At 43.0% G+C, this 23,854-nt stretch overlaps 1 protein-coding gene across 7 annotated transcripts in view; it reads right to left on the bottom strand.

Moving 5' to 3' along the window:
* FN1 (fibronectin 1) overlaps positions 1–13,493 on the bottom strand; it is a 96,126-nt gene extending 82,633 nt beyond the window's left edge. For 4 of the 7 annotated variants that reach the window (XM_019523384.1, XM_019523385.1, XM_019523389.1 and 1 more), the window contains exons 1-6: positions 13,198–13,492; positions 11,433–11,561; positions 9,186–9,323; positions 4,233–4,364; positions 3,732–3,869; positions 514–672 (exon numbers count right to left, since the gene is read on the bottom strand). In XM_019523384.1, coding sequence (XP_019378929.1) covers positions 514–672; positions 3,732–3,869; positions 4,233–4,364; positions 9,186–9,323; positions 11,433–11,561; positions 13,198–13,348 — 847 coding nt within the window. In that variant the 5' untranslated portion in view covers positions 13,349–13,492. Of the gene's footprint in view, positions 1–513; positions 673–3,731; positions 3,870–4,232; positions 4,365–9,185; positions 9,324–11,432; positions 11,562–13,197 lie in introns of all 7 variants that reach the window. The other 3 variants (XM_019523387.1, XM_019523388.1, XM_019523390.1) reach the window with 2 other exon arrangements.
* Positions 13,494–23,854: the final 10,361 nt, after the last annotated feature.

Below are 23,854 nucleotides of genomic sequence, written 5' to 3'. Positions count from 1 at the left end.
AAAAATCACGAAGGATCATACATATGCAATATAAGTCATTTAATACACAAATGCTGTATACGACATTTTTGTATATTAAAGCTTGACCAGGAGCAGAAGTAGTTATCTTGCCAAAAAAACCCCCCAAAACAGCATAACCTTTGAAGACCAGAAGGCCTTAGCAGAATTTCAGTTCAGGAAATTTAAAGCTGGTCACCTTGAAGCAACCCTTTTAACCTAAAGTGCCACATTTTCAAACAAGTTAATTTGTAGGTGCATGATTCTACATGTTCTGTTTTTTGTATGTTTTTTCTCAGCAAATATATTAATTTGTGCGTGCAAGTCATGCGTAAGTGTATTTCATTATTTACATATGTACAAACAAGACAATAATTAGTTTCCTCTGAAAACCTGGCTCAGATTTCAGCTCTTCCTTTGACAGAACTCCTGTTGATTCGTGCAATTCAACACAAAATCTTCCTCATTTGATTTGTACTATTCAGTGCTTCTGGTGCACTAAGAAATGGCACTTACCTGTGCTAGTAGTATGCAGGGATGTGTGTCTTTCACACTTCCACTCGCCTCTGCCATTACCAGTGCAGATGCACTGAAGCAGATTTCCTCGGTTATCCTTCTTACTCCATGTATCTCCAATTCTGTAGGAAGTCTTGGTGTCGTGATCATTGCACCGATCTGTAGGGGAAGAGAATATTAATAAGGGGAAGAGTTTACTGTTTCAATTCTGAAATACTTGTCTATTGCAAAAGCTATGACACATGGCAACAGGTATGAGCCTTTGTTGCTATTCCACTGTTAATCCTCCATAACCCAATTTATCTTCCACTACCCAGTTCCATTACTTGTTACTAAGATAGCCATATGCTTTAAATTTCTAACTAAACTGCAAAAAAGCACATGTTGGAAAGCCATTCAGAAATCCTAGACCCATTGAAGCCAATGGCAAAATTTCTCAGGGAGGACAAAAATCCCTTTGATTTTAGTGGGACAAGATTTAACCTGCTGATATGGAACCAGGTTTTGGCTACCATAAGTGTGCTTCCACTGTGGACAAAACAAAGTGCATTCAAAATTATTTTTGCCAATCAAGTTTTAGGTTACTGCCATTCTTGCTAATTTCAAAACCACCTTAAGTATATTCCATCTTGTCCACATTGTGGGAACCCTTCTCCCCTGCAAAGTTGAAACCAATTTTAATTTTTCACAAGGACTTTTTCTGCATGTTCATTTCATGCTACAGAGGGGGCCGGTTCATACCCACACAGACCTATTTCAGTTGGAAGGAAATAAATCCTACTTGATGGGCAATATTTTGGGGAGAAATTCTTCCTCAAGAAATATGCAGGAAACTGCCAATAAAGTTAATGGAAGTTACGGATGTCTGTCTGGGAATCTTAACATTTCTGAATCCTACTGTTGTCTTTAGTAACCCACAACCCCCGATGAATTGAGCGAACAGGTTCAAATGATAGTACAATAAACTTCTTCTAGCTGAATGCAGAGCCACACAGATTAACTAATTCTTCTTCCATTACAACATTTTTACCTTCACATGCAAGGGCAACTTGATACTATGGCTTAAATTTAATCATGGGTTAAAAAAAAAGTCCTGTCTACTGTATGAACAACTGTGAGATGATGTATGCATTACTTCAGATTGCTGTTGGGTAGGAAACTAACATGTGGAAAACTCATTAGCAAGTCCTAGTAGTTAAAATGACAAAAAGCTGTGCATTTGCCAAAAAAGTGGCCACAGTGCTGATAATGTAATTATTTTTATATGGAAACACACCTGCCCTCTGAAAAATCAGGCCCCTTTAAGGTGTCCCAAGAAGTAAAGCAACCAAAAATCACTTTTTAAGAACTACAGACCAGATTTTCCAAAATTAATTACACATCCACTGGTATGTACACAATTATGTAAGCCACAGCTGTCCGTTTATATTTAAAGACTATATCGATACAGGATTACATTTTAGAAGAAAATCCACTTTTGTGAAAAAATGAATAGGGAAGACATATTGTAATTTCCAATTTGATCGAACAGAAGGTGCCTAAAATTACAAGACAAAAGACAAATCTTGCAGGTAACATACTCTCTCTTGGCTTTATCCTTTCCCATTTGACAATTAATAATTTTTCCTATTTCTTTCAAACAGCATTAATATGGACATGGCTGATTTGGTTTTATAGCTTATTTCTTGACTGTATCATTCCATAAATTTGCCTCAAATCCCAAATCTTCTTTGAGTTTTAGTTCCTTACAGTTCTATTGTTTGTATCAGCAGAAAGTTATTAGCCTCCTATCCCAAGACAATTGGGTATGAGGCCATTTAAAGGCTTCAGAGACATTTATCATAACTTGCATTACTGAGGCATATGACACCAAGTCAAATTGCCTCAGGGCAGATCTTCAGCTGGTGCAAATTGTCATGGGTCTACAACGAGCTGGTTTTACATGTACAGATTTCCCTTGCTTTATGCTGTACATGCATTCCTGGGAAATGGCGCATAACTCAAATTCGCATAAAGGGAACCCACTTTCCAATGTAACAAATAGGGATACATTTCAAGACATCAACTGTACTGACCCCCAGACCCATTTCTACTACTTCTACAAGACAATTTTGGTATTTACCAACAGCAGAGAGGGATAGGAGATAAGCTAGAGAGGTGCACAGAAGACATAATGGGGAGGGCAACTACAGAAACACGAGTTGCAGACAATGAGTGAGGAGAACAGATCTCCACAAGAGACTATATTTTGGTGTGCATCACTCCCACAATGCACTGCACAAAGCAGCTGACTGGGCTCCCACCACACCGATCGCATAAGAGTGAATTTACCTCGCATATAATGAATTTTTGGTATAAAAGGGGTCATCACATAAGAGCTAATTTGCACATACAAAACCCACATAAAGTGAGGGAGACCTGTATTCACAACTGAAGGAAGGTAAAGGGATGACTTTTAAAGGCCCTGCCTAAGTTGCAGATACCAATACAATGGGATACTTTGTGTCAATGTAGTGGCAGTGGTACAAAATCCTAGCACAGAAGTGTTAGCATTAGTGCAAACCTGTAGTAAAGAGCTGCATCAATAGAAAACAAGTAGCATAGAGGCAGCTTTAGAAGGACTCCAAGCAAAATCTTGCACTAATTTGAAGACCATACAATTCTACTGATATCCTCGGAGATTCAGGCACTGTAAATCAGTAGATAATTTGGTCCACTAGACAGACATTTAGTGAGCCTTTATGTGCATTTCTCCTGTCTTTACAAAGCTGTCTTTGTAAAGTAGAACCCACAAACATAACCACCTGCCATTCACAGGCAAAGCTAACTCTTGCGTGTCTGCAGTGGGGCTGAGATTACTAAACGGAATATGGTAAAAACCACTTGTAAATTTTTGCTTCCAACCTCATCTTGAAAGTTATTTCACACACTTTACGTTAGACTAACTTGATTGTTCTTTAAAATCACACCCCCTTTCCCTGACTATGCACATGCATACAATATTTGATGCAAGCCAACACTATTCCTACATTTTATGTAATGCCAAGCATCCCTGACATTTTCTTTTTTCCATCTTATCAGTGTCTTAGCTTGTACTGTCAAGGCCCAAAAAAGGAGTAAAAAAAGATGTAATTTTAGAATATGTGCTTTTAAAAAACAATGCACACACATCAGTTGGCCATAACATTAACACATTGACAATAATGATCAATACGTACTTCTGGAGGTACAGGTAATACGTCCACTGCCTTCACCCAAGCAGGTGCAGTCCACCATCATCCAGCCCTGATAAGGCTTCTCCCAAGTCTCTCCAACAACGTAAGAGGTTCCAGCATTGTTGTCATAGCATCTCTCAGCTACAGGAATAAAGGAAAAGTCAGTGTTCTCTCTCTCTCTCTCATTTGTTTTAAATGCATGTTATTTCTACACTCCAAGGGTTTTCACTGTGGGTATGCACATGTGTGAGGAAGTTGTTCTTCTGTTGATCCTATTACTAAACAGAAGTGTGATCTCAGTGTGAAAAGAGATTAAGAGGCACTGGCAGTGCACAAACCTGTTTGGTCCACCAGCTTAAGTTAAAATAGGCTACGGGCCCAAACCAAGTAAAATGAGCAAGCTTTGTTTGAGTATACGATTGTTTAATGACCTTTGTTGCAGACTCCTGCCAAACACTTTAAAAGCTTGGTCTCTCAAAGAAATACGTCAAAACCCTTACATACCTACAGGTTTGCAGGTCCATTCACCTTTCCCATTTCCCAGACACACACACTCTAGCATATAGCCGCCTGTCTCATGAGGTCTGCGCCACGTATCACCAATCTTGTAGGACTGACCCCCTTCATGGCACCGATCTGTGGCAAATAGAAAATGGTTTTAGTTAGCTTTGAGAACAAGAATATTTGTGCATATTCAGTGATACCAGGGCACACAATATAACCCATTGTCATTTCAGAAGCATTCCCCATAGGCATCCCAAGACAACAGGAAATAAACCAAGGTATATCCTGAGAGTAAAAGCACTGAGGATCCTGTTTGAATGCAAGGAAGTTAGTTCCAAATGGAAATTCAGTGACATTAAGTTTCACAGCCACAAAAGAAACTCAGGTGATTAACACGCATTAACGAAGAGTATCCCTTTTAAGGGCATAGAAGCCTAGAGGCTGGCCAGCCTAGATTAAGTAGCTTTTCCAGCCACGCCAGTAGCAGGTTTTATAAAGGAGGAAAGCCAAGCAGCTAAAGGCTGGCTGGAGCAGTGAAAACGAGAGAGGGATCTGCTGTTCCTGTGGGGACAGAGATGGCTTAACAGGCCAGGTGATTGCCTGCAGCTTGTCAGCAGGTCTGAACTGGGTTGTGAAGCAGTTGTTACTGGGGCCATCCTGAAGATTTGGCTCAGACAGGCTGAGGCACCAATGCTGGAAGCCTCCTGTGGTGACAGGCTTTGGCAGGGTTGCCTGGGCATCTGTGCAAGAAAAGTGCAGCAGATGGAGGACAGAAGGTGCTTTCCCAGTGGCAACGTAAGAGCTGATCTGTGGATGCAGAAGGTAATGGACTGAAAGCTGGTTATAGATGTTTTATTTGTGGCTCCTGGGCTAGAATCTAGAAGAGGAGGTGGGTCAGGGTTCCTCCACTGACCTTAAGGCTTGCTGAGGACAGAGAGGGGCTGCTTGGTGTTTCTACATGGAGGAGAGAGATGGAGACTTTGGGTGCTACTCTAATTGGAGAAAGACTATTAAGAGACTACAAGTGGTCTGCACTTGTAGGGAAATTATTAGGAAAGCTAAGGTGACAACTGAGTTTAAGTTAGCCAAGGGAGTCAAGGACAAGAAGTCCTTCTTTAGGTCTATAGGCAGTAGAAGGAAAACAAATGGAAGTGTGGGGCCCCTGCTTAACACCTCGGGACAGCTGGTAATGGACACTCAGAAAAAAACTGAACTCCTGAATGCCCACTTTGCTTTGGTATTTCAGTGGACCAAGGGGAAAGATAAGCGTGATAAGGATCACAGGGGGCATGGTGGGAATGACAGCCTTCCCACTGTGGATGCTGAGCTGGTACAAAACCAACTAGAAAAGCTAGACATTTATAAGTCAGCAGGACCAGATGGACCTCATCTGAGAGCGCTGAAGGAGCTGGCTGAGGTCATTGCAGAAGCCCTGGTAGAGCTCTTTCAGAATTCGTGGTGCATTGGGGAAATCCCTGAAGACTGGAAGAGGGCCAACATTGTGCCCATCTTCCAGAAGGAAAAGAGGGAGGACCCAGGCAACTATAGGGCAATCAGCCTAACCTTCATCCCAGGGAAAATCCTGGAAAAAGTCATTAAAGAATCTATGTGCGATACACTCATTGCGGGTAAGATTCTGAACAACAGCCAGCATGGCTCTGTCAGGGGTAGGTCTTGTTTTATCAATCTCATCTCCTTCTACAACCAGGTCTCTCACCACCTGGACACAGGAGACGTGGTAGACTTGCAAAAAGCTTTTGATCTAGTATCCCATGATATGCTTGTGGAAAAATTGGAAGATTGTGGGCTTAACTGCTCAACAGTTCAGTGGGTGGAAAACTGGCTGCATAGTAGGACCCAGAGAGTTCTCATGAATGGATCTGTGTTGTCCTGGCGAGAAGTGGCCAGTAGTGTCCCTAAGGGGTCCACACATGGACCGGTGCTTTTCAACATCCTTATAAAGGATTTGGATGTGGGGGTGAAAAACTCGCTGGCCAAGTTTGCAGATGACACTAAGTTATGGGGGAGCGTGGCCATACCAGAAGTTAGGTTGCAGATACAGACTGACATCAACAGGCTGGAGAATTGGGTGGACCAAAGCCAGATGAAGTTCAACACTCAGAAGTGTAAGATGCTCCATCTGGGGGCAAACAATCCCCCACATACCTCAAGTCTTGGTGGCGACAATTTGACTTGTACCGCAGCTGAAAGGGAACCTAGGGGTAGTGAGCAACCATCGCATGAACATGATCTGGCAGTGCAATGCTATGGCCAGCATGGCAAACAACATGCTGGCATGCATTAACCATTGCATCTCATGCAAAACTAAGGAAGTGATACTCCCACTGTACTCCACACTGGTAAGACCACAGCTGGAGTACTGTGTCCAGTTCTGGGTGTTGCACTTCAATAAGGATTTGGTAAAACTTGAGAGGGTCCAGAGAAGAGCCACCCATATCATCAGGGACTTGCAAGACAAGCCATACGAGGAAAGGCTGAGGGACTTGGGCCTCTTTAGCTTACAGAAGAGAAGGTTGAAAGGGGACTTGGTAACAGCTTACTGCTACATCAGGGGAGTACATCAAGAACTCGGTGAACACCTGTTCACCAGGGCACCTCTGAGGAAGACCAGGGCAATGAACACAAACTCCTGGAAGGCCACTTCAGGCTCAATTCCAGGAAAAACTCCTTCAGAGTCAGGGTGTCCAGACTGTGGAATAAACTCCCTCCAGTGGTGGTGCAGTCACCTACCCTGGAAATCTTCAAAAGGAGACTGGACAGTCACCTCACTGTGGTCACTTGACCCCAGTTGTCTTTTCATGCCTAGTGCAGGGAAACTGAACCCGATGATCTACAAGGTCCCTTCCAGCCCCTAACAATCTAAGAGACTCCAGTGAATGGCTTAGGTTGTAAGCCAGCTTCAAAGAGCAGAATGGTGATAGCTAGTTAAAGGGAATGCACTGCAGCTCCTCTTGAAACTGAGGCTGTTACTGGGCAAAGGTGAGTGACAGGGTTATCATTAAGGATTATGTTTTTGCAATGAAACATCCTGCTTTTGGGGGGTGGGGGGTACTCTTTGTTTTTTGATCGGCAATGTCTAAAGAAAATATCCTGTTTAAATCAATTTTTCAACAACTGAATGAAACAAACAGTTTAAGATTTGTCCAAAGTTTACCAATTTTCAGCTCAAATGTAAATAAAATGAAAAATCTGAAACATAAATTACAGTAGAAGTCAGTCAGTTTAGAAATTTCCATGGAAAAATATTGTTCAACGGCATTTTTCTCGCTCTCTCTCTCCCTCCCTATTTCTTTTGTGTGTGTGTGTGTGTGTGTGTTGGAAAAACATCAGAGAAGTCTTTGACATGGTTTCTTTAGGACTGTTTTATTGTCAGAACCAGAAGACATCAGAGTGCTGGCCAGAGCATGGAGAGCAGGAAGTGAATTGATGGGACAGGATGTTAGAGCCACTGTTGTTTTTATTCCTGCTAGATTTCAAATTCAATGCAATGTCAGGCTGTAGGCTAGGTTATCATCAGATGACCTAGTAATAACAGCAAGTCAGCCTCACACATTTTGTATCCACTGGTCAGCATTTACAGAAAGACCAGTAACTGAAGCAGTGAATGGCAGGGTCTTAAGGGAAATCAAAGGATGAAGATTCCAACACTGATCAAAGTTAGAAACCACTGATTTTGCCTACTTCCTAAAATAATCTGTGTAGTAGCAAAGGTACTGAGCCTAATGCAATGACCTGAGGTTAACAGAAGTCCATCTATTGAAGCCTCTGAATCAGATCAATGATGGGGAAATTTAAAATAAGAGTTTAGCAATAATTACTCTACTAAATTTGATAACAACAAGCATTTCAAACATCCCATCTTACTGCTTCCAGGGTAACTGCAATTCTAATTATGTTTAACATACCCCCTCTGAATTCAGTGTAGAATTTGGCCTGTCTCTATTGGATTCTGGCCTTATGCATTTCTCTTGAAGTATCACTTCGGATGTCCTGTTTGAAATATTCAGTATTAGGAGTTTTGAACAGCAAACCAAACTAAACTGGCTTTTATATCAGAAAAAACAATGAAGAGGAGACCTGTTAAAGATGTGTAAGGGACTTGAAAATGTTGGTCTAAATATACCAACATCATGCTTTTAGTGTATGGTACCAGAGGCTGTTCAGTCAAGATAAGTCTTCTCATTAAACAAAGAGGTAGGGAAGTGGTGACAAATAGTCTCCAATAATACCAAAAGGATTTCTAGATGGAAAGGCTTAAAAAGCCTCCTAGAGTTGAAAGAAAGGGATTGTGAAGAAACAGACTAGCTAAGAAGATGGAGCAGTAGTGAATAAAGAATTGAAGTATGTTGATAATAGCCCATGCCAGTTTCTCCTGACTCTCTTATGCAAAACTGTAGCCTGTTTGTTGCTATGGAGGCCTATGGAACTTCTTAAAGGGTAGGCCCTCAGCTGCTGTAGGTCCACTAATATGGCACCAGGCTGACTTTCACCAGCTGGGTATCTGGCCCTCTTTTTATAGTAAGACCCTTCTTTTTGTTACCATCAAAATCTGATGAATCTCAATGACCTGTAATAATTTTAGAGCAGCTGAAATATTTTAAACTAGTCTTAAAGCATGTGCCAGGACACTAATTATTCCACTGTTGGCCTATTTTAACAGGACAGAACAATACATTTCTTTTTAAATAAAAGACCAAATCCTGCTAGCCTTGCCCATGCCATAATTCCTTTTACTTATGGTAGGTCCATTCATGTGAATACAACTGGCATTTTCAATGGAAAAATTCACAGTAGTGCTTTGGGCTTTTGGGATCACTCCCCATACTTATAAATAAAATGTATATTGACTGTTTCACTTGAGTATGACGCAGATCTCCGAAAAATGCATAATACTAGAAAATAATGCTTCTAGTAATAAGATTTCTAACATACTTGCGATAGTGCAGCTGATTCTTCCACGCCCAGCTCCAATGCAAGTACAGTCCCAGATCATGGAATCCTTGGGGCGCTCATAAGTCTCCCCTACTCGGTAAGTAGACCCAGTGTATTTGTCAAAGCAAGTTTCTTCAGCTGAGGGGGTAGGAATAGATTCCATGTGATCATGACAGTAATGTACAGTCTTTAGCATTCAGATTGCAACTCAGACCACAATTCCCCTCCCTCCTTCTCACTAAGCTTTCCCCTGTGAGCAAGAAAATTCAGATCTGTTTACTTTTCTTTGGAGGACAGCCGCATAAGAATGAAATATATCAAAGCACTGAGACCTCACACAAGGTCTTCTATATAACTGAAGACCAGCACTGCCCCATTGTGAATATGGGGAGTGCAGATAAGGGTAACTGTACAGTAGGGTTTCTGATGCTTTAACTGTAGGGGAAGGGTCCATACCAGCCCTGAACATGGAGGAAACTGTTGTGGGTGATCTGGTAAAAGAACTATTGTAGAGTCAATTATCCAAAAAGTCAATTAACCAGACGGTTTTGTATCACGAAACCCCTAGCTGGGTTTTGTTTGTCAGTGTCTTTGACATTTTTAAACATCATGCAGAACTATATATTTATTTCCTGTTGTTTTTAATGTGCTGCACAGTACAGTAACATATATATGATGATAATTATCCAGAAAAAAAACGATTATCCAAAAGGATGATGATACTAATTATTCTGGATAATTGACTTTCTATTGTAGTTGTATTTACAGAGATGCAGTGATCCAAATCTTCTGCCTAGTTAGTGAATAAACATTTGTATGGCAGCAAGTCTACAGGATGAAGCACTTTCTTTATATAACAAGGCCCTCAAATACTTATTCAAGTACACCAGGGGTGGGCAAAATGCAGCCCGGGGGCCAGATGCCATTCTATCTGGCCCACAGGGTCTCCCAAAATTTAGAAAATTAATATTTATCTGCTCCTGGCTGTCAGCCATGCGGCCCTCAGTGGTTTGCCAAAACTCAGTAAGCAGCCCTCCACCCAAAATAATTGCCCACCCCTGATGTACATCGTCCTAAATATCAGGAACAGTCTCACTAAAGTCAGTAAAATTATGTGTAAGAGTGTGAACAACTCTCATTAAATGTTTGCAAGACAGTTACATGACTGTGTTCCCACCAAGTTCAGAATTCCTTTCTGTAGAAAACTAATTCTGTTGATTTTTCACTATGATGTCTAGATGGTCCACAGGAGACCTTAACAGTTCAATGGTAAAAGGTTGAGAGAAGTGAGGTTTGTTTTATTTTCCTTTTTGGAATGGAGAAGAGTTACTAATCAAAAGTATTTTGCCACTATAATAGATTCTTGGGCAGCAGTGTCCAAGACCTTGCATCATACATAATTAAAGGCTGGAGTCACTGGTAGGCTCTGGATGGTTTGTGCCAAAAGACAACAATAAACTATCTTATCAGTTAAGATAGGTTTATGACTCCTTTACATCACCAGACCAGTACAAAGCAGTCCTAGCAAGCCAGCGATAAACATCTGATCAGCCAAACGTCACTGTTATCCCAAACTAGGTCTCATTGCCCAGCATCTGGTAAACTTAAAATCTTTTGTTATCCAAACTTACTCTGTGTTCCCTCATGCACTTAGCTGATGCTAGAAGTGTATCCTCAGCATTGAAGATATGAATGGTCATAAACTGGTATTAATTAGTCCAACCTTGTATTAATTACTCCAGTCTTACAGCCACATATGGGAAGTTCAAGTGCAAATTATGGAGCAAGTAAATATGTAAGCAATAAAAAAAATTAAAAACTGTTTTAAAAACATGTTGACAGCAAAAAAGCTCTGAAATAAAGATGAAAGTTATAGGTGATACAATAAATGAAAAAGTAGAGAAGAGACAGCTCCAAGTCAAACTTTGCAATCTGAACTTTCCTCCTGGTAATTACGAACTGGGACAGCTCATTATAAAGAAGAGGCTGGCTCCAAAATTAAGGTTCAGATTCATTCTTCCCTAGAGGTAACTGATGATTGGGTGCAGCATTCTGGTAGTAGCCCATCTTTAATCAAAAGCATCTGTTAAAGCCTAGGGCCAAATCTTTGTCAATCAGCATAAATCCATTATTGACTTTAATGCCACATTATACCAACTGTGAACTTGGTCCGTCATCTATAATACCATTTGATTCTTCGTTTACTTGGCCTCACAATCCATTCCACATTCGTCATTAAAGACTTACGTTCAGGTTTGCTTTCACAGTTAAAGCCTCTGGATCCCCCGTAGCAGGTACAGACCAGCGTGTTTCCCAGGTAAATGCGTTCCCATTGCTGGTTTATTTGATAGTGTCGCCCATTGTCAAAACAGCCCTCTGAAGGAATGAAAACATAAGTCTTCAGTTTACATTTGTCTCGCTGCACACGACCCTCAAACAAAAGGGGGAAAGAGTTAAAGCATTCAGTGGCATATATCCAAGGTCCTGGACCTGCCCCTAATGTGGCAACTGGACTTTGAGATTTGGAAAGAAAGCAAGATGGAGCACTGAATTTGAAACCTTGTGAGCACTCTGCTCTGAATGAAATACTCCAGCAACTGCATGGGTGGCTTTGAAGCAGAGATTTAACAGGCTCCAGATCTACAGATGGAAAATACCACTCCTTCAGGGCCCGATCCAAAGCACTGATGGAAACAATGGAAAGACCTCAATTGCCTTCATTGGTCTTTGGAGCAAGTCCCGGTCCATCTCTGCTAGTCAGGATTGTTCCCCAGGTAACGCTGCCAAAAACTTTGTCAGTACACCTCTTAACGTGGCAAGCAACGGGCCTCCACCACTTCCCCTGAGAGAGCAGCTTCCAGCCTACTGGATTTCAATGCCAGGAAGTTTGTCCTTGATAAGCAGGCTACATTTTCCCAACCCGTTTGAAAGGTGATAAGGGCAATTGTTTCAGCAGACATCCCCTTCCCCCACAACATAATTGCTTGCAGAAAGTTGGTCTAATAAAAGATATCACATCTACCCAAAGAACCTGGCAAAAAGGAGTGCATTAGTGTTTTTGCTTCACTGTGTTTAACTCTTTCATTGCACTGTGTAATCAAACACATATTGTTTTGAGATGAAGGGGTCTGACGCTAACCCAGGTGAAGAGCTCTTTAGTTTATAGGGTTGTTGGTTGTAGCTGTGTTGGTCTAAGGGCATAGGCAGGCAAGGTTCTTTGGGTAGATGTGATAGCTTTTATTACAGCAGATGGTTGGCCTAAGAAGAGATATCACATCTACCCAAAGAACCTTGCCGGTCTTTACTTTACAGGCATGCAGCAGGCAAGCTCTCTAACCAGCTTCCACTCCCATGTCTTCATTGGGAAGTGGCACTTTTGCCCATCAAAACTCACACAGCCAGATCCTTACATGAGTGTCAGGCTAGGCGATTACTTGGCACTACAAAGATGCTGCAACTCACTCACTTTGGAAGGGGAAGAAAGACGTTCTTCTCTCTCTCTGCCAAGCATGCCAAGCAAAGTCCATCAAAGTACCAAACTTTCGGCTGAGATCCATCACAGGGTTCAACCGCCCACAAGACCAGGCGAGTCAAACCAAATCCCTTTCAGCCCCCCTTCCTACAGGACCTGCTCCCAGCACTGCAGTTGTGTTTCATAGGATTGCTGAAACTGAGGGCTGGGAAGGACCTCAGGGGGTCACATCTAGTCCAACTCCCTGTTCAAAGCAGGACCGGCCCCAACTAGATCATCCCAGCCAAGGCTTTGTCTAGCCAGGTTTTGAAAACCTCCAAGGATGGAGCGTCCACCACCTCTCTGGGTAACCTGTTCCAGTCTTTTTACCAGACTAGTGAGCAAATTCTGCCTAATATCCAACCTAAACTTTCCTTGCTGCAACTTGAGACCGCTGCTCCTTGCTCTGTGTTTCCCAGCTCCCTGCGGGACCTCCCAACCTTCCCCGCCAGCTGTGACAGGGCTCTTGGGGACTGTCCCCTGCCCCCGCCAGGTACTCACGTTTGCTCTGGGTGGCGGGCACTGGGGGCTGGACGATTTGCTGGGCTTGCCTCCTGCTTTTGGCCGCCGTGCGCTCCGTGCAGCGCACCCCCAGGCACAGGGCGAAGAGCAGCAGCAGCAGCAGCCGCCGCCCCGCGGGGCTCCTGGGCATCCTGCAGAGGTCGGGGAGAGAGAGACGGGCAGAAGCGGAGCAGCGGCTCTCCACTTCGCGGCAACTTTCCTGGGGTGGCTGCGGGGAGTGCCGTGCCCCGCTCCTTCCTGCGTGGCGGGAGAGCGGCAGAGCGCTGGCCCGCGGGGGTTGATATAGCCCCGGCGGCGGGAGCGGGGGACCCACAGCCCGCGCCCCCCTGCCCGCTCCCGCACCTATTTGCCTGTTCCGATTCCAGCCGCTCCCATTGGTCCCGGCGCGCGCTGACGTCACGGGGCTGAGTGCTCCGCGGCGAACAAAAGCGACCGCTGCAAACTTCGCTCAAGTTGTGTGAGGCGCGGACCGGACCCGGCGCAGCCGGAGCCGACCGCGGCCTGGAGCGGGGAAACCGGACACGGTCCGCTCAGGTCTGCCTCCCCGAGAGGCCGAGGCAGTACATGGCCTTTGGTGCCTTCAGATGTTTCGCCGCCAGTCAGGCTAAAGCACAGTAAAGGCGGGTGTTGAGCGCTCTGAATAGCCCGAAGCTGCCAGAAGCATTCCCACAACCATATTGCAAAAAATACTGCACAAAATATTGCGGGGGGGAAAAAAACAACCCAATAAAGCCTTTAATCTTGAATAACGACTCAACACCCCTGAAGTCAATGGGATTAGGGAAGAAAATCTTTTTTTTTGTTTCTTTTTGGGTTTTTTTGTTTTCCCTTCTGTGAAGAGAGAGAATAGGAGGAGAATATCAACTAACAATGGGTATTAATTCACAGTGTTTTAGGCCATGATCTGTTCCTCCCCATAGTATAATTGTCCCCCCGCAGGTCTTCAGATCCCTCTCAGCATGAACGCCTTGTGCCTCCAGAGGCTGGGGGGGCGCAGCGACTGCCCGCAGGCAGCGGTGTCAGTGGCAGGGGCATGGCGGCAGAGAGCAAGGGCTGCCTACAGGTGGCCGTGGTGACGTTGGCAGCGAGGGCGGGCCAAGCAGGGACCGCCAGCAGGTGGCCGTGGCAGTGTCAGCAGCAATGGGGGGTAGCAAGCAGCAACCGCCCACAGACACCACCGACAGCATCGGCAGCATGGGGGGGTGGCAAGCGGCGACTGCTTGCGGACACCGCCGGCAATGTTGGTGGTGGCCAATCTCGGGGGGGGCGCATGCACCCACATGCACCCCCTATGAGTCGCCAATGCCCGTCAGGACTCTGGGCATCCTTCTTTATTTTCCTTGCTTCCCAAAAATTCGTAAAGAAAAGATCTTGCTTTATGATCATAATTCTCTTCACTAGTCACCTAAACCAGTGGTTCTCAACCTTTTTTGTACCAGGGCCCATTTGTAAACATTGATGTCCAGCCCCGACCCACAGACCCCTGACCCTGCCAATGCCCCTCACTCCCAATCCCCCCAGCCCCAGCCCTGCTGGTGCCCCTCGCTCCCCACCCGCTGCCTACCACCCCCAGGCACAAGGCCCCACTAGTGTGTGGGGCAGGGGATGGCTGTGTGGGGTGGGAGGGCATAGGGGGATACATGACCCCCCCCCCAGATTTGTGCACTCAGTGGGCATGGGGCTGCAGGAGAATCTATGTTTAAAGTTTGCTGAAAAAATACTTTGAAGTTTGTGACCCACTTTTGGGTTGTGACCCATGGGTTGAGAAATGCTGACCTAGACATAACCTTAGTGGTATCACTCCTCAAAAAGAGAACTTATTACCAATGAAAGCGCTCTCCTATTCTCTAATCCACAGCTTTTGTTGGAAAATATCCCAGGATGTCAGAAGGTAGCAGGGAAAGCCACATGGCTAAGATGTTACTTGCACTCAAAGTAATCCCTTCCACTCACCTTTAGGCTACATCCACGTGGAATTTGGAGAAGTCAGTGTCATGTGGGTGAGAGTACTTGTTTTAATCTAGCTACCTTAAGTAACAATAGCAGTGAAAACGGAAGTCTGCACATAAGCCTGGGCTGCTAAGACAATTTGAAAGACTTTCTAATGCTGGGGGTTGAGAAGGGTGACTGTGTTCAGACCCACTCTTCAGCTGGAAGCCAAAACAATTAGGCTCTGTAGGACATCTGTAGACATTCTAGGGAGATAAAAATTCACACCCCGAAGCTAGAAGCATACCTCCATCAGTTTACAGCTCCTTACAGTTTACAGCTTTCATGTTGGCCCAAAGATGCTTTGTCTAGAGTTCCACTTATGAATGTGGGGTGTTCAAGATCAATGGCTTCCCATCAGCATGGCTACCCATCCTGTTCTGGCTAGTCCACATTCAATACCTTCTTTGTTTGTCTATATAAGAAGCCAGATGTGGTCATTACCTACAGCTGTGCTGCATCCCCAAAATGGCACTTGAAGTGGCCCATCATGGCCCGGATGAATTTCCTCCGGGATGACAGACAGCAAGATGCCACATAACAATTTTGCCTGTATGTCTTCTCTGTGAATTGCTTTGGGAGCTATTGCTGCATGTCATAAAAATTCTTAACTGAGAGATAATAAACTACCAGGCTGGTCTGGTTCCTGATTGAGTAGGTCGGGTCCTGACATGCATGGACACATGTTTTCCCAGACCTACTGCTGAATTCTGAGTGATCTCAATGAGAGTTCTGCAGGGAAACAAAGGATAATGAAATATAAATTTAGTTCAAGGGTTCTCAACCTCTAACCATGGGCCAGATCCAGCCATCAGCCCATATAATTCAGACTATGGGGCACCCCAAATCCCTGTCACAGTGTGTGGAGCCAAGTGGAGGCACATGGGGACCTGTGGCTCCAATCCCAGCATGTAGAGGTGGCACAAGGCCCCAGTCTTTAAGTGTGCAAAGCTGAGTGGAGATGGTGCATAGCCCCAGGGCCTAATCCCAACATGCAGGGGCAACACAGGGTCCAATCCAGCCTGCTGACCACCTGACGCCACTCATCTGGCCTGTGGGGCTAAAAGACTGAGTGTCATTGGTCTAGTTCTATTCACTAAAACTCCTTATCAAGTTTTTTTTCTGTTAGCATCACAATATTGTTTCTAGGTCCCAGCTGGGATCAGGGTCCCATCATAGTATGAACTGTACAGGTATATAAGAAGTTATAAAGATAATTCTTGTCTCAGGAAAGCACATTTGCAAATATCCTTATTTTGGCATTTAAAAACATAGTTGTGTCCATTACCCAGAAGTCGTATCTGCCTGAAGGTTGACAGGAACTTGACCTGGCAGTCAAGGTGGGCTGGGATCAGCTTAGTCATGACATGAGAAAGGTGAACTGTGATCATTCTTCATTTCTAATTTTAGATGTAAGCTATCTAAGGTACTAGCTCCCTCCCATTCAATGTGCACACAGAATTGATGTGACTGTATCCAGAGAGGACCTTAATCTTGTAAAGGTGCAAATCACTGCAAAGCAGTGAACATCTGGTTCTACTATACTTACAAAATACATTCATTTTTAAAAATGGGTTCCCATATTTAAGATGTTGTATGCTGTTTTACCCAGGAATTAATTGTAGATGCTGAATTGGAACCCTTCAATGAGAGAGATTCTGGGCATGTATTCCTGGGTTATGATGCTCTAAACTGATTGTTTGTAATAGGAATATATCTTTCCCAGACATTTGGAATAGATCCTCTTTGCTGAGTTGGTATCAAATGAGGAAAAGAAGGACATGTCAATTTGAAAAATCCACATATGCAGTGGGATATCATGTCTAGCTTATCTGTACTATGCTAGCACTTAGAAGCTCTAGTTAAGAATTAAGATGTGCTTGTTCCAGGTACTAGAGACAAAAAAGGAAAGATGACTTGCTCCAGCAAGTCCACAGGTTGGGTTAACTATGCCAGGGAGACTGAAGGCATGTTTCCCAGGAAGCCTAGAAATGTTTAAGAAAGCTTTTCTTTGCTGTGTAGGTGTTTGTAATGATGATAACAGGGGGGCACAAGATAAATCCTCTTGCTGTTGCCAAGAACTGCTAATAGGGTTCCATATAATATAGTGGAAGAGAATTAGAGAGTGTGGGGCTGGGTATGTACACACGCCAGAGAGAGAGAGAGATTTCATCTGTCATTAAGGAGATGAGGAGTCTTAGTAGAATGCACAAAAATATCTGAGGCTACACCTTTACTGTGCTGCCTCTGTCAGCAGACAACATTGCCAGAGCATGTGCACACCCTTGCACTTCTGATGGCTCCTTTTAGCTTTGTTATACCAGCGATGCTGCCAGTGCAAAGTTTGGCATTGGAGGGCATTACAGACAGTCTTCGGGCTTATGACACAATCGGTTCCTGAAAACTGCATCTTAAGTCAAAATGTTGCAACTTGGAACCGATTTTCCCATAGGAAACAATGTTATAGATGGGGGATTGGTTCCTGAACCATGGCCCAATACCCTAGTTTCACCAAAAATAACCCAGAATTTTCTACTCAATCAATTATAGATGAGTAATATAACTACATTAATGTATTTATATTGTAAATAGCAATCATATTGATTTGGAAGGATTTCTTTGAGGTGACTTTGCTGGACTTTTTGAATGGCTCTTTGTCAGACTTTTTGAAGGGTTCTTGGCTGGAGTCTTCTAAGGAGTCTTGGCTGCAGGTTTTTCTGGAGTTTTGTCTGCTTTCTTAAGAAAGTGTCCAAGGAAGTTTGGACAGATGTTGTCCAGGGAGATGGGCAATGAAGCAAACTTGTTTGCTGGCGTGGTATTGCATCACACCAAGAGTTGTAAAGTCAAAACTGACATCAGAAAGTTGAAACAGGGTGTCAAATCATAAACGCTGTAAGTGTGAAATGTTGTAACTCAAAATGTTGTAAGTCAAGGACTGCCTGTAGCTGTTCAACAGATGGTAGCAGCTGGCAGAAGGTACAGGAGTGTTTCTATACACCTTCAGCTGGCTGCCAGGTGGTGGAAGAAGCCTTACTCTCTCTATTCAGCAGAAATGAAGTAATTCTGCAGGCTGAGTGGAGGAGTGTGCCACCACAAAGGAACTTCTTGTGTGGACTCACTCAAAGTTTCGCCATTAAACTTGAGTTTTGACAGCAAACCTTTGTAGTGTAGGCTTGGTTGGAGGAGGCTTCTTAAAAATCTAAGAGCTGAGGAGCATTCATAGGTTGAGGAAACAATGATAAGGAGACAGACTGGATAAGAAAAATGACAAATAAGGATGTAATGTTTATTTTTCTTATGACCGTAGCATTGGTAGGCTATATGAATGCAGAACAAAAAGATGATGGCAGCATGGGAGAGCTTTGGAACTAAGTAAATGATATTTTATTGGTGGGAGAACCTAGCACACAATAGACACTTGCCAAATGCATGAGAGGAAAAATCTCTTCTCCAAGGAGTTCAAGCATGTCAGAAGTGGATGAAGTATCTAAGATTTGTTTTTAAAAAACCCTGGTTTACTGTAGTTGAAGTCTAGATCCTCACCTGGTGCAAATCAACATAACTCCCTTAAAGTCACAAGAGCAAAGCTGATTCACACGTGCCACTTTACTGAAAACTGAACTGGAAATACAGGGCTAGTAAATGGGTGTTATCATGACTAATGCCTTGCCACAATATATCATTTCCAAATGATATAGAAAAATATAAGGTTCTTTTCTAAGAAAACATTAGTTGGATGCTCAGTGAATGAAATAAAATGGTAATCTACCCTGGTGCTCAAATAAGCTTCCATTAGCCATCCTCCTATTTCCGGATTAGACTGATATTTAGTCATTTAGTCATATTTATTTTTCACACAGCTCACTCAAAGTAGTAACATGGCATCCTGCTAATCTAGAAGCCATATATCCCAAAGGAATTTGTGTCATTAATCATTATGCAGCAAATAACAATTATTGTAATACCATGTATAGTTAGACTTCAGATATCCCTCCTGCTTGTTTCAGGAAGCTTATAGGATTTCAGTTGTCTTTCTTCAGGATTCTTAATAGAATTATTTTAGATCTTGATCCAATAGAAATTCAGGAACAAAAATGTGTATTCTTCTTAATGAAATGCTTGGTCTGGCTTTATTTATTTACTGTTTAAACCAACTTTGGTGTTTCCTAATTCTTAATAGGATGCAGTCTCCTATACCTTTGCAAAAATGTTGGTTTGGACTTGCACTCTTTCACATCTATAAACTGGCTGTATCCTTCTGCCTCTTTGTTTATGAAACCACCCCTGTGTACTTAAATTGTTCTCCTGACTTTTCCTCAACCCAGTTAGATCACCCACCAAATATACTCATGCACTTGTTCCTTTCCATGATATTCATGTTTACCGGTGGGGTGCAGATGTGCAACTAAGAGCAGAATTTGCTCAAGCCAAATTCCAGACAATGAAGTGAATGTGAAACAGGACAGTAAGCAATGCACCAAGTTATACCTTGCTCTTTTAAGAGTCTTATGGGCAGTACAGTATAGCTTGTATTGCCCATTTCTTTATTATCTCTGTAAGTGGTAATTGGAACAAAACAGGATTCCTTTCAGTGACTCAAGGGGACCTGGCAATGGTGCCTGCAGTTCCCAAATATTTTGCAAGAGTTCCTGTTGTGATCTGGAATTCTCCATAAAATTAGAATTTCAAACTCTGTGGTTTTTCCAGGTCCAGTCAATGTTTAACTCAATACAGAAGTAACAAGGAACTTCTATGGCATGTGCAATACTTTATTTGCTCTAAGCATAATAGTTCTAAGTCCCTCAGTCATGACTTCAGAACATTGCTGTTTCTGAGTGATGCTTACTCCTTGTGATCCTGCAACTGGAAATTAAAGAACACCTAGACATTTGTTCTGACAGACAGCACAGGGTGAATTGTCCTTAAGCCAAGGACTAATCCTCCCTCCCCATGCACACACTCTTTATGTATTAATTAATTAATAAGATTGATATGAACTATTTGTTGTTTGGCTCTAAATAGTCAATGGCATGCACCTACAAAATACATGTTCCCCCCTTTCCATAATTCCATTAATTAACTTGATACACAACTTTGAGATGTTCCTAGTTTCCCCAAGCTTTTTAAAATAACTGGTCAACCCCCTGAAAAAAACATTTTTTTTTAATATGATTTTTCAGGCAAAAAAATGGGGTTTTCCTTTATTCTCCTTTTGCTTTATGATTCATTACATATACATAGATCACATTCTGGAGCTTTTCTCTGCTATTATAAAAAACCTGGCTCTTTATGAATAAAAACTGAGATTGTTGCATCATAACATGTTCTCAGGAGCCAGGGCTTTAAGAAAAACATCAAATATAATAAATCTTGCAGTAAAATTACAGTAACTTGCAACATTAGATCTATCTGGTGAGTTCTTGATCTCAAGCAAAACTGATTAAATCAAAAGTGAACTGCCTATTTACATCTATGGGGGACATAGCTCTGTATAAACCCACTTTGGGGATTTTGGATGGGGTTTTTAAAGGGGGCTAGAGGAATTTGGTACCCAAATCCCACCCAAGTTGCCTGAATCCTTTGAAAACCCCAGTCTAAATTCTTGAATGGAATGCTTTAGACACTTCCTCCCCCACTCCTCAGAGCATGTTAAAGCAGTACTTGAAACACAGTACAAATAACTCCATGTCATCGTTACTGTCAGTAGCACTATTGTGTACAGCAGCATTACAATGCATTACAGTGACCGACCTGGGCACCAGTCCTGGATGTCCACTTAGAGGAAGTTCATGAACAGCATTCATCACTATAGACCCTACAGGTCATTATAGACACACAGACCTTTCCAGTTACAGCTCTGGTTTTGTATAAGTAGGATGTGGCTATTGAGATTGAAAGCAACATTGCTTCCTTTCCCTACCATTTTGTGAATGATGTTATTTTGGCCATGATTGGGGCCTGTTTCCCCATCACAAGAAAGGATCCTGCCCTTCAGCTCTGCTTTTGAGGGGAATCCACTCTCTGGCTGCTTGCCTCCTGGGTTAGAGCAGCTGCTTTGTACACAAGTAGAGCTTATTTCTCCTCCCTTCCATGAAGATGGCATGAAATCATGCTCATAGATGAGGAGGAGAAAGCAGGAGCCTGGAAGCTCCCCTCCCCATCATCCTACTAGTCAAGCAATGAGGGAAATGCAGTCAGAAAGATGGAGAAGGAACCTGTCACAGCCCAGCCCTAAAAGAAAGGATGAAGATCAAGAACCCCATGAAAAGGGATGAAGCTAGGAGTGAGAATTTGTTGGGACTGATCAGATATGGAGATAGGAGGCAGAATTCATTAAGGAAAGAACTGATGCAGAGCCTAGGGAAAGAACTAACTGTTGGGAAAAGGGGGGCAGCTGTGTGATCAGTAGATACTGCAGCAGGGGCCAACACCAGCTTAATACATCAGAAAGAGTAGACAATGAAGTCTTTCCTACTGGGAAAAGGCAACAACAGTTCAAAAACCAAATGATATACATCATATATATCTGGATAATCTTTAAAAAAATATTGTTGGGGGTTGAAGCCAAAAGATTTTGGGGTCTGGCTCACAAGTTTCTGAGCTGGGAGGGCTGGAAAGGTCATCCCCTGCATTTTATAAGGCTGTGCATGGAAGTGCAGAGATATATAGGCTGCAGCTAATGCCAAACTCTACATATGAATTTGCTTATTAAATAACGATATTCCCAACAGCAACATTCAGCAACAAGCCATACTGTTTACAAATGTTTACAGTTGTTTGCAGTTTACAGTTGTTTTTCATACTGAATATTGCAAATCATACAAAGGGTGACTTGGTTCTAGGCAGAGGAGTGGTCAAATATAGCCACAAATGTTACTCTTGGTTGAGTGTAGCCTCCTGTTGGAAGCTGAATCCCCTGAGAAGTTTGTAGCAAACAGCTACTTGTTATGATTACAGGAGAGATGTAATTGGGATTGAAGCAGAATACTATACTGAGCCAAGAGTAACCTGGAGAAAAGCTTGTGAATTACAATTTATAATTTTTTTCCATGTTCCTTTCTTGTTCCCTTTCCAGCATCCTCTTCCCTCCACGTCCAAAAAACCTGTAGTTTCCTCCATAATCTACGCTAGGCTAGCAAGTGTTGAAGGCTACCTTGTTTTCAACACCTGCAGTTTCCTTTTCAATAATCTGATTTTCAGCTCAATATCACAATGATGAAAGAAACTTCACCCTTAACTTGTTTGTTTGTTTTTGTTTTGTTTTTTTAGCCCTGCCCAATTCTTGTTGCCTGCTGTTTTCTGGTTCCTGGAGGAAGCAGTCTGAGCACCACACCTGCCTGTCAGGTAAGTCAGGAAGGGAAGAGAAATCTTACTGTTCTGCTCAGCTGAGCAGGACAAGGATACAGTCTGTCCCAACATTCAGTCCACTGCTTAAATACTAGTTTTTAACTAATTATTAGTGATAGAATTATGTTCCTTTCATGGGTCCCTCATACCTAATTCGTATCTGAGGGGGAATTACATATGTGCAGAGCCCCAGAACATGGAGATTTATCACCCACTTAAGCCCTCCTTTTGAGGACTGAAGTTGTGGGATTTTAGCAATAGTCTCTGTTCCTGCACAGATCAGTTAGAAGCAGAGGTTTCTCTGGATTGCTGTCTTCTGTTGGCCTTCTCCACCCTCCTGAAAGATCAGTAAAATATCCCACTGGGAAACCCCAACCAAAAGTAAAAGACACTGGAAAAATCTTCTCTAAAAAAGATGTTTAAAATATTAGAGAGAGGCCAGATCCCTATGTGATGTAAATCAGTTTAGCTGCCTTGCACTGAAAGCTGATGTTGCTTTCATGCTGCCAGAAACATTTTTATGGTGGCACAAAACAAAAGCAAATGGATGTTCATGTCATTTGTAGCCCAGCATTGCAAATGTCTAAATTTGTGGCCATGAGAAAAGGTAGTATAAATTTGTGCTGTCGTTTTGCAGCAGATGTCTTTCTGTGCTTTCCAGCTTCCCTGGGCAGGTGTTCCTAGAGTTTCATGGGCCTAATCCTGGGTACCCCAGAAATTCCCCTACAAGAAAATTCCTGGGGGTGCAGGATCAGGCCCCTGAAACCCTGGGATTTGCTGCCTGGGTTTCCACATTTGCAGAGGTGCTCCCTAAGTCATAGAGGCATGCCCCAAGTGTTGTTCCACAGGATGGGACCGCTGAAGCCCTAGGAGCAGCAGGGGCCTTACCTTCTGTGTCACCCAATGAAACACATTAGCTGTGCAGCACACATCCCAACACAGCTGATCCACTTCATTTGGCAAGTACTGTTAACAGCTTTGGTGTATGGCTACATTTAAGTCAATTCTGTGTGCTATTCAGAAAGCACTTGGAGCCTGGAAGTTTGAAACAGGGGCTTGCCTCATTCAGTGTGTCAGTTCTAGCTGATCAGCATTGCCAAATGCTTAGCAGTTCCAAATGACTCTTGTAAAAACATCTTTTAGGTACATTTTCCCCACACTCTTCCTCCCAAAACTAACAATAACAACTAATGAACAGCAAAATCATATAAACAACCTACTAACAATATTTAATTAGTTTCTGTCCCCTGTACTTTTGTACGGACCTGTGGCTCTCTCTTGAGACATCAGCACCACTATT

Source organism: Gavialis gangeticus, unplaced genomic scaffold, assembly GCF_001723915.1.
Source record: "Gavialis gangeticus isolate Ggan-Ray unplaced genomic scaffold, GavGan_comp1, whole genome shotgun sequence".
NCBI classification, from domain to species: Eukaryota; Metazoa; Chordata; order Crocodylia; family Gavialidae; genus Gavialis; species Gavialis gangeticus.
Note: the sequence above shows the minus strand (reverse complement) of the source record. Positions and strands in the feature narration are given on the sequence as shown.